We start from the raw sequence: 14,668 nt of genomic DNA, 5'->3' as shown, positions 1-14,668 counted from the left end.
TCGTGAACAGCAAACAGTTGCTCAGCCACTCAAGAAATTCCCAACATTTTGTGGAACCCAAAGGTTTGTTACCGTATTCAGAAGAGCCCACCACTGGCCCCTATCCTGAGCCAGATGAATCCGGTCAATACCACCCCATCCTATTCTTCTAAGATCCATTTTAATATTATTCCTTCTGGGCCCACCAAAGCGCTGTATGCACTCCTCTTCTATCCCATGTGGGCTACATGCCCTGCCCATCTCATCTGTGACTTGATCAGTGTAATTATATTTGATGAGGAGTACAACTTATGAACTTCCTCATTATGCAACTTTCTTCAGCCTACAAGTAGTTCAACCCTCTTAGGTATAAATATTCTCCTCAGCACCCTGTTTTCAAACACCGTCAGTCTTCGTTTCACCCTTAATGTCAGAGACCATGTTTCATACCCATACAAAACTACGAACAAAATTACAGTTTTGTACATTTTAATCTTTCCATATTTAAACAACAGACGAAAAGACAAACGGTACTGAACAGAATGGTGGGAAGCATTTCCCGAATTTAATCTGCTTATAATTTCCTCGTTAATCAAATTTTGATTTGTTACTGTCGGTCCCAAATATATGAACTTTGCTACGTTTGCAAATGTGCTATCTGTGCATTACGATTTTGCCCTGCATTCTGGTGTCGAGGGATTAACATAAACTTCGTTTTATCTGTGCTTACTATATAGTACCCCTGCCTTGCTACAATTATTTTGATCTCGCACGTTTCCGGATTTTTCAACGTGAAGCCGAACCTTCACGAATCATAAGACCTACAGACAAAAGACGACACGTGTTCATACCTGCAAGAGTGAATCAACAGTGGCATTAGTTCTACGTACCTTTTTTTTGAACTATGTGACATTTCTCGTTATATTTTATAAAAAGTGAACCTAGAAAATTAGTTCCGATATAAACGTAAATCACAAACAGTATCGTGTTATAGTGTTGACAAGCAGATTTCCATGTTCTGTTCGGCCATGAGGCCCAAGTGAACGACATCACATGCATGCAGGTAAGACAAATGGCGGTAAATCGAAGTTCGCCTGCATGTTGTATGAATTATGTTTCTAGTGTATGCAGAATATCTGATTTGTACTTGTGTAATGTTATATAGGATGATCGAAAAGTCACGCAATATATTCCTGACACATTTTCTGGTTGTCAAAATCTCAATTACATTGCTATACGAGAAAAACAAAAGTTTTTGTATGAACAGATTACAAACACAATGGTTTTCGGTTCGAGTCTCGGTAAAGATGTTGGGGTTTAGGGATAATATTTTTTTCTATATTCCGTATGTATCGAATGGTAGGGCTTTCAGTCAATAAAGATTTGTAAGAGATGTTGGGATTTGCCTAATTTTCCCGTAGTAACACTGCGTGACCTCTGCTGGTATATGAATCTGTTTCCTAGTAGACGTAGCTCAGTCAATATAATGACTGGCTACGGACTGGATGACCGGGGTTTGATCGCCGACGGGGCAGACAAATTTTCCTCTAGCCTCTGCGTCCGGGTCGGTTCTGGGGTCAATCCAGCCTCATAGCCAATGGTTACCGGGGTTAAAGCGTGGCCGGTGCGTCATGCTGATCACTCACCCCATCTGGTGCCAAGGTCAAGAATGAGTAGGAGTTATACCTCCACCCTGCCTGCCCCCCCCCCCCTCGCCAAGTGCCTACATGTCGTAGAGTGGGACAACTACTTTATGTGTTTCTAGTGCGACCTTGGATTGTGCTCTTAAAAGGCTGTATATTTTAAAAGGATAATTTTACTGCCTTCAAGAACTCGGAATGTGCCACAAATCGAACATCGTATCTGGATTAAAAGATGAATTGGTGAATGCTGTGTAAGGATATAATCACTGATTGTTCTTTAAATCATACAAACCCCATAAATTCACTTGTGGGTAAAATGCAGAATTATATATTGTTAAAATAGGAATTTTAATATTATTCTCACACGTACGCCTAGGTTACCTAATCGAGGTTGTTGCTACAGAAGAAGTATTTCATTTCGTGTTGAAGAGAATTGGGAGGGCATACCCTAGTATTAACTTTAATAGCCATTCCGCTACATTTTCTGTCTGTGTGCTGTCTTCCTCATTTCTGCTGAAAGCCATTCGAAAATTATAATTTGTAATGTCGTTCCATGTTGTCGGATAATGAGTATCCCTCTCTCTCGTATACATTACCGCCCTCCCCCCGTGTATTGCTGCTCCTTGATTGTAGTCTTCATCATCATCAGGGCAGGTGCCACCAGATTTGGTCGCCAGTTAAATACGTCTAACAGAACTCTTACTTCTTTCATGACCTGAAACACAGTAAGCGAAATACGAAATGTCTTTGTTGGATTTTGTATTTATTCAGAAGAAAATTGTCTTTATTTATCTTTTCGAATTCTACAATGCAATTTGGGTTTTTGACTGTTTTATTTCATGCTTAATTTTCTTGGGGAGGAACTTGTCTGTCCGCGTGCGTTTACGCGTTTGCACATTTAACTTCAAAACTAGCCCCTGACATTAAAAATATCAGTTTTGCAGACAAGGAACGCGTACGAGGTACTGAAAATCTTAATTACGGTCCCGTATAATGATATCTTTGATTTATATTTACACTTTCTTTTTGTAGGAATAAAAAAAAACCCTCAAGTGTTGTTCACTGTTTGTGAAATGCAGCATCCAGCGCAAATTTCTCTGTAACTGGGCGTAAAGAATAAAGGAACTTTGTATTTCACATTCAGATAATAAAGAATGTTACCTACTTACAGCTTCCAGCAAAACAGTCTATGGCAGTTACTGAGCGTGATTTGCATTTTACCCTTCATAAAATTTGCAACGATTCAGAAATTTAAAAAAAAACTCTTATGACGTAACAGAAAAGGGAGGGAAGGAAATAATTTGTCATGTTATAGCACCACAGGAGTTGAAATATGTAGGATAAAACTCGTTTCATGGAGCGAAAGTAAGAGCTTAAACCGTTATATCGTCCGGAATATAAAAGCTGCTTAGTTTTATCTATTTCTGTTGTATGTACTCTCTTGTTTGATACGCTTTAGGCTTTATATTCTTGTTTATTATATTATTTAACTACGCTATATCTATCGCAGAGTTTATAGCCGAACAAAAAAGTGTTTGGACGATTATATACAGTAATTATAGAATTATTCGCCGTAGTAAAAGTTAATTGTTGTTGTTGTTGTTGTTGTTGTTCCTGTTCCTTGGCTCTACAACCAAACCGTGGGTCTCTGCCACTTCCTTTTTGAAGGTTTCCTAGTCTTTGAAGTGTTCATTTGTGAGTAGTAACTGACCAGCCCACTCACTGACTGCGCAATTTCTACTCAATCCTGAGCTGACTGCTAGTGCCATCTAGTAGAGTAATTGTTCATTAGTTTTTCCAAAGTCTTTGTAAAGACACACTCTTACGCCTATTATAATGATATTGATGACGACGTACAAGTACATTATCGATACCTATATTCTGTAACGTCGCAGTTTAGCATATTTTAACATTTATGTTTATTTAATTTTGGATAGATGTCTTCTCGGAGGTTACTCCAATTTGTCTGGAGGATATTTTTAGTTACGTTTCTGTCGTGTGTAAAATCGATCTGTAGGGGGTAATCGATAATTTCTATGTTCCGAACACTCCGTCTAAATACAGTGCCGGGTTTTGCTTTGGTATTTGAAGACTAAAGGTTTTGCATTTAAACACAGAGCTGGGAGTTTGAAGGAGGGCGGGTGGGTGGTGGTATGTAAAGCAATGGTCCGGCAGAGTTTGTGTGCTCAGTAACCGATAAGTTGTGGCTGTATTAGAACTAGCAATCATGTTTCAAACCCAACCCCACTTTGTATGTGTTTGAATACAGCGCTGAGTGTGGGGCCCTGCACAAACTTGACCAGTGGGAGTCTCGAAACTGCCTGTCAGACGTGTACAATTGCTGTGCGTAAACCGCGGGGATTAGTGGATCACCAAGTCTGGAAAGTTTACGGGCGATTATATTTCAAAATCTGTTTTGGAACGGATTACTCTGAACCAGCATCTGCGTTCGCAAAGGCTTCTGTGGGTCGAGAGAGACATTAAATGCATTGGATATAAAATATTCGTGTGATATTATTAATTTAGCTGTAGAGTTTAGGAATTTACAGAACTTAACATATAATATCTCCATAGTTAACACGGAGGGACTGAAGAAAAACATCCGTAGTCATCGTTGCTGATCTTCAAGCTGTGATTTGCCACCCAGAATATTGATGGTCTGGAATATCTGGAGTTCTGTAAAGCCACCTTACTACCACGTTAGACCGATAGTTGCAGTGTTTTACCTGCATCAACTGTTTAAAATACATTAAGTTCTAATTATTTGCATGAGAAGCTAATAGTCGCTCAGCTATTCAATAGATTACCCGCCGTGTTCAGAAGAGCCCACCACCGGTCCCTGTCCTAGTCAGGTGACTGTGGTTCATATCGTCACATGCTTTTTCTTTATGATTCACTTAAATATTTTCTGCAGTGTACGTGTCTATCTTTTAAGTGGTATGTACAATTCCACGTGTCCAATTTTATTCAAATGGGCCTTTCTAAAGAATCTATACACGTCCTAGGCCTTGTGTACGTTTATTAGTCATAAACTGCAAGACCACCCCTTTTCGGCTCTCCGCAAATTTGTTCAATTTATTTACGCACCAAATAAGATTCTTTAAGTTGTGAGACTATGGTTTTATCCATCCGTCATCCGTACGCCAGTTAAAACAATCCATCTGTCTGCCAGTCAGTCAAGCTCTTGACGGCGTCCTTCGCTCCCAGTGGGCAGGCACTCGATGTCTGTTATTGCAGACTGCGCAGCTGGAGGCCACTCAGTTCTCCCAGAAACAGAAAATGACTTCTCCAGAGTTGCAGTTTAGGAATGTACTAGTGGCCGCCGCCTCTCGTAGAAGCGATGGGAGAAAGCTTATTATTGATCCCACCTCCAGTGTTTGTTTTTTTTCCACCGTGAACCTTGGCCCTGAACTGTAATGAGCCAGCTGCTTTAACCAAAGACAGACCACAGGAAACTTACTAGAAGTTTTGAGATTGCCAACTTCCTAGGGAAATCGTGACAGACAGACATGGTATTCTTTGCTCAAAGAACGCCTAGAAAGCCGTATGACTCGTGGGTTTAAAAGTTGGACAATTGTGTTCTAATGGAAATGATAGTTGTCTGGACGTGTTTAATAACGACGTGGGTATTGAAACAGTGCGAAGAGAGAGAGAGAGGAGCTGTCGTTGATCTGTCACTGTACATTTGGGTGCTAAAGACATGATGACACGTGATCTCCTTAGCGTTATCTGTTTGTGGCATAAAACAGGTTGGCTCCCCAAGTGAGCGTTGGTTCAGTGACAGGCAGCAGGGGGTGGGGTGAGGGGGGGCTGTCACATCAATCTCAATGTGGTGAGAGGGGCATGCCATCTGCATGATTTCGGTGACAGCAGTCATCACAATGACACTATGGGACACAGAACAATTCTGAGCAGCCGTTAGGCTGTGCTAAACGGCCATTTTTAAACCAGAGTATCCGCTAAAATACGAAAATAAAATGTAATTACGCCTTGACGATAGTTTTTTAATGTGTGTGTCAACTCGAGTCATATGACTCTGGACATTTGTGATCACTTTTCAGGTTCCACGAAACGTCTAGAATTTCTTGACCAATCAAGCGAGTGTGAGATTATAGACAAGGATTATGCCCCATAGAGTTACCTAGTCTATAGATTACGAACGGTCGTGACAGATCAGGGGCTCTAAAAGAAGGCGTCTTTGCCGTTGGCTGAACTGAACAGGACTGACGAGTTAGGAATTTTTGCTGGCGTCTTGTCTTCATTTTCAGTAGATTAATCGTGTTTTATAAGGTACTTAACATTACATTCTTGTAGACTATAAAACATTGCCGAAAATCGGCATGAGATTAACCCAATTCACAATATCACCTAATTTGTAATATTTTGGGTTTAGGGAATCTCACCAATCATTGATTTCGGAAATATCCTACATATGTGTCTGATGTCCTCTTGAAATTCTGACTTTCTTTTTATCTGATTTTTGACACACGATAAAATCTGATCGATCTTTGCGTGCTGAGCTTGCTTGTCCAGGTTCGTCTCTACACAGTGGCGTTATTCTTCCTAACTCTTTTGTCACCGTTCACTTCGTTTCACGCTTAATTTTAAACCTGGAGTCGGTGGTTGCAAACCCAGGTTCTTTGTGAAGAAATGCTTTTCATAAATTACTTCGTACTTCATGAGCCGGGATAGCTCAGTCAGTATAGTGACTGGCTACGGACTGGGCGACCGGGGTTCGATCCCCGACAGGGGCAGAGGATTTTCCCTCTAGCCTCTGCGTCCAGACCGGCTCTGGGGCTCACCCAGCCTCCTCTACAATGGGTACAGGGGTCCTTTCCCGGGGGTAAAGCCGGCCGGGGCGTGATGCTGACCACTCACCCCCATCTAGTGCCGAGGTCAAGGAAAAGAGGAGCTATACCTCCACTCACCCCAAACGCCTACATGGCGTATAGTGGGACAAACTTTACTTTACTTTACTTTATTTACTTCGTACTTCAGTGTAATTTTACGAGTTTCAAATACTTGTTGAAACTGCAGAATACATTTCAGGTTCGTTTAAAGCAACGTCGGCCTAAGTTATCGGAAGATGTATTTACTGTCATCGGCCATTTGACCGCCTTCAGGAAACCGAAGGAAATAATTATCAGTAAAAGAGTCGGTGAAAAGAAACGCCGAGCAGTCAGCAGCAGTAACAAGTCTGCTTACAGAACGAAATTATGAATCATTCGCTTTTGTTGCAAGGTTCTGCCAAACGAACAGCAGATTGAGTGAAATAGGTTCTAGGTTCATGCTTGAATCCTCCGGGATAGGAGAAAAAGGGAAGCCGACGGTCGGTTTATACGATGCGCGCTGCAGAGGGCTTGGCGCCGGGGGGTGGGGAGGGTACAGGGAGACCACATCACACGTACCAACATAATGCAGTGCGTTTTTAGAAGTTCTTCCTGCTTCAGGCGCCTCTAGCCACATGAAAGGGAAATCTCTTTTCTGGCAACAGATACATTAACATTTAACATTTTCCCACGCAAAGCGCTGCACGTACGAGCAAATAAACACACATAATTAAATCAATCAATAAATAAACATTAAAGTCCCTTTAACATGGTTTCCCCAGAGCATTCGTTTGTAATTTTGCTGTATACAAAATTTCCCGTTAATATAGACCCTCAGGTCGGAGGAAAGTGCAAATGAAACCAAACATTATTTGGACGTTCAAATGGAGGAGGAGGAGATGAGTGAGTCATGGGGATTTGGAAATCCTGAAGGACTGAGACTACTCGGAAGACATAGGCGTAGATGGTAGTATAATATTAAAACGGATATAGGAGAATTATTGTTGGAGGGCGTGGGTTGGAGAATGGGGACCACTGTCGAGGTCCTGGGAACACGGTAACACATTTTCGGGTCCCATAATAGCAGGGAAATTTCTTGACTCACTGAGAGTAATATTGGCTTCTCAAGCAAGATGTGCTTCCTGGAGTTTATTAATTACAGTGTGTACACCCCCCCCCTCCATTGATATTCTTTAACTTGTTTCAGAGCAGACTTCTTATCAGCTTTATACAAAGAGCCAATAAAATAATTTTAGTGCTCAAAATTTCATCGGATTGACGTTTTAAATTTCACTGGAGTTGCTGTAATCTGACGCATTTCCTTATTTCAGACAGGCACGATGGACTGTTAAAAAGAATACATGGAGCTTTACCATTACGTCGCCTATACTCCTTTATATGTTGATTAGGGCACAGGGGCATTAGCCTCTGCTATGTCAAGATAACCTGAAAATTGGCAAGGAGACATCAATTTCGTGGTGCAGCTGATATGTCAGAGTATTAAATTAGTTCTTGTCGTGTTTCGACGCGCACAGTCGTAGGTCTTCGCTTCTGTGTGGCCACAACCACTTTAAGGACTTGAATGCGGAATTGCCATTCGGACAGGGAAGTACCCTTCACCCGAGAGCGGGTCACGCAGGGCCTCGGAACTCCTGCTCAGTTGTTGCTGTGGATAAAGTGGCTGGAGAATGAAGATTTGAAACTTTCACGGCGAATTAATGCTATAAAATCCTCTTCGGCGATTAGCCGTGGCAATGTTGAGTTAGATACCAACTTTTCGGAGACCCCGTTCCGTCTCCATCATCAGGGTCAGTTAGTCATTACGATGCCTTTTCTCTGCTGGCGCGCTATGCAACTGGAGAGCTGAGTCAGCTTGCGCGGTCAATCCACTAACTTCAGGTGTGCATTTCTTCAGTTGTAAGGTAAATGCCAGGGAAAAATTCAATACACTATCAGATTATGGAGGCCACCAGCCAAAGCGATCCCACAATTTCAGGTTCAAATTCCAGAGAACTATCCAATCAAAATCCTTCTTATAAATGACAAGATGTCTGATTGGATAATCTTTCACCAGTAGCAGTAGCCCCTAGTTTGAATAGTCAAGGCTTTCCACCACGGCAAAATCCCCGTTAGCCTAAGCACACTCCCTTTCTAGTCTTAAGGCCCTGTTTACCATTTCCAGCAATGCGTTTCGTGCGTAGGAATTGTGTACCAATCAAGAGACTGTCTGGTGCTTGCGTAGGACTCTGCCCTTAGCTTCCTGGTTGGTTGGATTTCCTTTAGGTTTGGTGTAATGTTGTTTTGTCTGGAGCTTACTTAATCCTCTGTCTTTCGACTCTTGTCTTTGCCTGCCGTTGTTTTTCGCGTCCATTCCTAAACCTACTCTGTCTGATGTTATTGAAATTATGCTAGTGTGTTTTGTGATATCATGATGTCGGTGTTCCAAGCTTGAACAGTTCTCTGTTGATGTTAATTGGGTGTAGTCGTTAAACTTTACCTTCACGTCTTCATGGCGTGATATCCAGACACAGGGTTTATTAAAATCTGGTTCAGTATTAATTAGTCTATCCAGCAAGGAAACACACTGATGGTCGAGTCCGTTGTGCTATGACAACGCTCCACACACGTGCCGAAAACATGAGAATCGAGCAGGTTATCACTTTAGCTCCGACAACAGGCAAGCGTTTTCGTAGGTTTTATCAGTCAGACAAAGCACGCTGTGGTATTTTGCCTCGAAACAAGTTCAGCGCATGTTCTCGTCCACCTCTTCCAGTTCACCGTTGGTCATTTTATTCATTGTTGTCTCTGAAATTCGCGTGGTATCATTGAATAACATACGAGCATCTAAACAAATAGATACGACCAGTGAAGTTATAGCACGTGCCAACGTTGCCTGTAGGTGGCAGCCTGTTTTAAAGTAATGTTCACATTGATTAAACATAGGCTGAGCCGGTCAGTAGGGAAACATGGCAAAATAACTGTCAGTGACGTTTATTAGGTTCTGAATGTCACAATGAGCGAGATGATTTCAAGAATGACTGTCATCTTGGATTAAGTTGCCGTGTACTCTGGTACTTTACACACGTTGCCTCCATCATCGCTGTGACGATGTAGACAGAAAGCATCTATGAAACGTGGGTAAACTTCTACCAGGCTACACGACGGGACGCCCCAGAATACAGCCATCTTCACATCGCCGCCGTCTGAACCCTAAATGTCACCGAGAAGATTTCACTTCATGGTCCCTCTCGACGCTTGAGAGTTTGGCCAAGAAATCCATAGGTTAATTTAAGGAACAGGTAAATAAAATTAACTCCATGGTGCATAGTCTTTCTTGTGAATATGAAAGTCGGTAATCTAGTTAAATTTTTCACCTTTTATGACGCCCAAAATTACATAATCTCTTCACTGTAGGCCTCCAAGCATCACATCCTCAGCTATTTTAATTCCGTCTACACCTTCAAACGCTATTTCTGTAATATCCATTTTAATATTATCCTGGTTCTGCAGCTTCCACCAAGCAGTCATTTCCCGTGAGTTTTTCAGATGTAATTTTGTACGAATGAATGAATGAATTAATGAATGGGCAAGACTTAAAAGTAAATGATAATTAATCGAAGTCAAAGTGCTCTTTTGATTCTTGTTTATTTGCGACCTCTTCTGCTGCTTAAATTATAATAAAGGGAATCGTGAGCGACGTAGAAGTAAGCGGCCGTGGTCAATTTTAAGGCATTGTCGTAGCATGTCTGAGAAAAATTGCGAAAATTACAACAGGCCGGTCTGTCAGTCCGGGATCTCCCGAGTATAGAAGTATGCGTGATGGCGTTCTAGAACTGACTCTTGTGCTCGCTTTACACACAAACACATGTGCGTGTGTGTTCCAAAGTTTCGAAGTTCTGTGTTGAATCTCGGTATTTGTCACCTATAATATATGCATCCCAACCTACTGCAGAGCAAGAAGTGTTGCCCACATTATGGGCGCTCCACTAATTGTCGAGTTACTTCTGCAAAATAAAGTTTTACTAGTGCCTTGCAACACGCAATGAATTCATATGGGGGAGTGGTGATAAATAATTACGCACTCTTAATCATAACACTAGGCGGCGCTGATATTCTAGGTTTTACTCGCGGATAGGAAGCTGGGTGTGTTCCCGGAATTACTCTGGACGCAGTGGCAATTAGAAGAACTCCGAAGCTCCTTTTGGGCATCGAACTCGAAACGCACAGTTATATAACAGTATAATCTATAAATAAAAGTGATATAACATAAACAAAGAATGCGTCTCTTACAGTATATCCTTATAATAAAAGTCGCCGTCAGATTCAATACTCCTTTTATCGTAAACATGGCTGTGGCGACCGAACCTTGACACTAAAACCGTCATTTCTATTTTTAAGGAAATGACACTCTTCGTAAACCGAGTCGTGGCGAAGCAAGTGTTATATATAGTGTCGCAGAAATGCCTTTACATGATTTGCTAAATCGAGCTACATAAGCAGTATGTCTGGTGCAAAGAACACTATCAAAATTTAGTTAATATTAGTAGATCTTTTGTTAAATATGTTTTTATACATATGTACATTTCTTTTTACTTGAATAAAATGTCGGAACCAGAACTTGACCCATTTGGAGAGATTGTTTGTAGCACTGTGAAACAAATTAAATCGTCAGAGACCAGCTGAAACATTCAGCCCTTCCTCGTGTTTAATTTTGTCTCTGAAGTGACCATTTCATCTCGTTTCGCGCTTAATTTACGCAATGCAGTCGACAGACAGTGCTTGTTATTGAAAGCCTTTTTTATATGTAATGCGTGTAATTAGGTTTTGTCTGATCCACTCCAGCGACGCTGTCTGTTATTATTTTTTCCTCTCGTTTTTATTCGTACATATTTTATAGAGCTTCGTTGATGCGATTATAAAACGCCCAGGGAACAGAGAAGGTGACAATCTTGATCCAGACAGTAATTGTAATGATGGCTAGCCAATTTAAATGTCATGAACATCTCAGAAGATAGTCATCTTCACACTCGAAACCGTGTGGACATTAAATCTCGCGCAACTTATCTCGAATCTCCGACCGCCTTGCTTATAATATTCACAATTTTTAGCGGTTGGTTTCTTCAGTTTTCCATATATCATTATTTCAAGTCGCTTTATTCTGCTTGTGACCTGGCAAGTGATAATACGAATGCATTTGCGGTTATCCGGTAAGCCAGAACCAGAGCCAGATTTCACTGTCCATGTGTCGCCGTAGCAGTTAGAATTATTTCCAAGTTTCCTCTTGGAAGGAGTAAAAAAAGTTTGGTTGTCGCGGGAAAGGCGATAACACCGCTAAGTTCGAAACGGCTTGCAGCGCGATGTTTCTGTACGTACTGAACCTCGGTCGTTAAAGATAAGTTAGAACTTGGGTTGTAGTTGCGCGGACGAGGGAGTTATCTTATTCAACCGAGCTCTGTACTCGGTAAGTGGCTTTGATTGTGAGGATCACAGCGTCTAATTTGATATTCAATGGCCGCAGGAAGTGGACATTTACTTTGCAGTTCTTGCAGAGAAAAAGAAGAAAGAAACGCAGTGTTGGGGCTTCCTGAAGACGATAGTCTTCTAGAATGTTACGCGGTGTAAACTGGTCCAGATTCACCGACGTTTCAGATGTGCTTACTGACTACATCATCGTGGCGATCGACCTGTTGAGTAAGTCAGTAAGAACCTCTTCGGGCATGGGTGTGTCGGAATGTTTCGGCTTTTCTTCTCTCCTAGAGGCCGTGCTTTATGCCGCCTCACCCCACCAGTCCTCGAACTACCGCCGAATGTTCAGTGGAATAAAGGCAATAGAAACCCCTGCATAATTAATAAAGAGTGCGGAATAACCTTACCAAGAAATAAGAAAGTGATGTTAGAAACGAAGGTGTAGGCAAAATATTGATACTTTGTACTAATTACTGACTGACGTCAGCAGCATATTGTCGGCGCTTCTCTCGAGCGGGGTAGGCGTGGGGTTGAATGTTGCAGGAAAAACATGCTACCGTCTTTACCCACAGAAACCTGTAACCACGGAAATCGTTGCTTAGTAACAAAGTAGTTAATAATTTCCTGAGTTTGTTCGTTGTTTGGATGTGGGACTTATGGTTCTGCAATAAAAGTGCTATTCAGGTGATGTGAAAGTCGATACCTAGTGTTTAGGGGATCCAGATTCTAGAAACAGTTATCGATTTTAATTGCCGATAATTGAAATGTAACAGACTGAGTTTAAAAATATAACGTTGGGTCCATGTCGTACCCGAAGTCCTGTTTATAAGTATTTAAGATGATTTGGGTTACGCAATTGGTTTTTGTGAAGCGAACTGTTCTGCGCGTGATTTGCGTCCTTGGAGTACAAGGCGGCCACATTATGCACGTCCGTAGATCAGAGTAGTACATTCTATTTCACTTTCTTCGGTCCTTATCACATTCGGTTTTGTCTCGTGCAACTTACATTTATTTCAAAATTTTAAGCTCCATGTTCTCGCGATCAGTACCATATTCTAGTCATCCCGATGAAGATTAATTTATGTTTATACTGATATCTCACGCATCTCGGATCATTAATTACCGACGTTTCAGAGGTGCTGGCTGTTTTGATCATTAGAGCTACCATCATCATCATCGACCTGATTTCGGAGACAGTAATCTAATCTGAGACATCAGTCTGTGTCTATCAGACTACGCGGTGCGACATTCCAGAAGAAAGAAAATCATCATATTCATCCCCGCGAGAATGTGAAATCTTGCCAAAGAATTTCATTAGCTTAAAACATAAAAGAGAAAATGCAACGAGTGTAATTAACAACAAATCTTTTTCGTAGTTCACTTGTTAGATGAGACTAGTGTATTGTGTACTATTGTAAAGAACGCGTGACAAATATCTGCTGTTGTTCTAAGTTTGTGTTTGTGACTTCGAATGTTTATTATCTTGTTTATATGTAAAGAGCAATCAGAATATAAAATTACAAGTTTCATGTTACCTCTGTTTGATTTCTAAATAAATCTTTTCGCTCGAATTTAATTTAATTTTGGTGTTTCAGCATCACATTTGTGTGCAAACATCTGTTTTAAATGAAGTTGAATTGTATATCAATCACATTTAAAAAAATGTCATTGTACAATAATTAATACAAGAACAGTACAGATTCTATTTAAATACGTGCGCATTTAGCAAAACATAAGTAACAGTGGTTTATGAATATGTGTGGTGTGATTCAATTCACAATAATAGATTTATAATTGCAATAACTGAACATCACTGCGAGTGAAATATGCAGAGTATAAAAAAGCACGTTAGGAAAGTATGTGTACTCCAGCGTAACACACCCCTTCACTATTTTACGATTCGTATTTCATACTACGTGATGGTCAGTCAGTCGCTGTCACACTCTTATCATTCCAGCTTCTGACCTGCGTCCAATTAATTTATAAACAAGAAACAGCATCAGGGGAATCCATGGTTATTGCGAAATTCCAATCAAATATCCACTAATATATAAACCCTTATTGTTGAATTAATTAAATAGTTATCTCTGGTAATATACTTGACTCCATATAAATATTTAATGAGTGAACAGAAAATTCGAAATCTTGTACAGTCTGTCTCAGAGGTCGGACAAAAAGTTAATGAAGAAATTATTGTCATACCGACATATTACACGTAGAAATATATTCTGTAATAGGATAAAATATTATAACACTGTAGTACAATTTTTATCTAATATTGTGTATAATTTTAAATATATGCTCAGGAAATTCTTTTACTAAAAATTATAAATTTTTCCACTTGTATCTACAAATAATTGCCCTTTGTTTTAAAAATCTGTTGTCATGTGTGATTTTCAGATGTTTTATAGAAATATGTTTAAACCAGGGCTGTGGAGTCGGACTCGAAACCAAGTATAAGTGGAGTCGGTCAAAATGTACCGACTCCGACTTCGATCTCGATATAAAAATCTTAAGAACAATTTATATACCGTGTAGGAAGATTCAACGACGCGCTGAGCCACGCGGTGTGGGAATTATGCTTTGTAACTCTGGCTCCGGTACCTGAAGAATACAGACTGTCTACAAATCAACCGATTTCTGTAATAAAAATTAGACGTATACTTAAATATAGGTTATAAGTCTAAAAAGAAGGCTGATGATTTACTTAGTGGTGATGAAATCTCTTATGGTGCCATTTACCATTTTAGT

At 40.6% G+C, this 14,668-nt stretch overlaps 1 protein-coding gene across 2 annotated transcripts in view; it reads left to right on the top strand.

Moving 5' to 3' along the window:
* Nucleotides 1-801: 801 nt before the first annotated feature.
* LOC110829882 (uncharacterized) overlaps nucleotides 802-14,668 on the top strand; it is a 196,097-nt gene continuing 182,230 nt past the window's right edge. Inside the window, exon 1 of one of the 2 annotated variants that reach the window (XM_022064067.2) lies at nucleotides 802-1,042. In XM_022064067.2, coding sequence (XP_021919759.2) covers nucleotides 1,037-1,042 — 6 coding nt within the window. In that variant the 5' untranslated portion in view covers nucleotides 802-1,036. The remainder of the gene's footprint in view (nucleotides 1,043-14,668) is intronic. The other variant, XM_022064070.2, reaches the window with a different exon arrangement.

Source organism: Zootermopsis nevadensis, unplaced genomic scaffold (genome assembly GCF_977971745.1).
Source record: "Zootermopsis nevadensis isolate Lab colony 2312 unplaced genomic scaffold, Znev_1.0 Znev_ptg000017l, whole genome shotgun sequence".
In the NCBI taxonomy this organism is placed as follows: domain Eukaryota; kingdom Metazoa; phylum Arthropoda; class Insecta; order Blattodea; family Termopsidae; genus Zootermopsis; species Zootermopsis nevadensis.
This window is presented reverse-complemented; position numbering and strand designations above follow the sequence as displayed.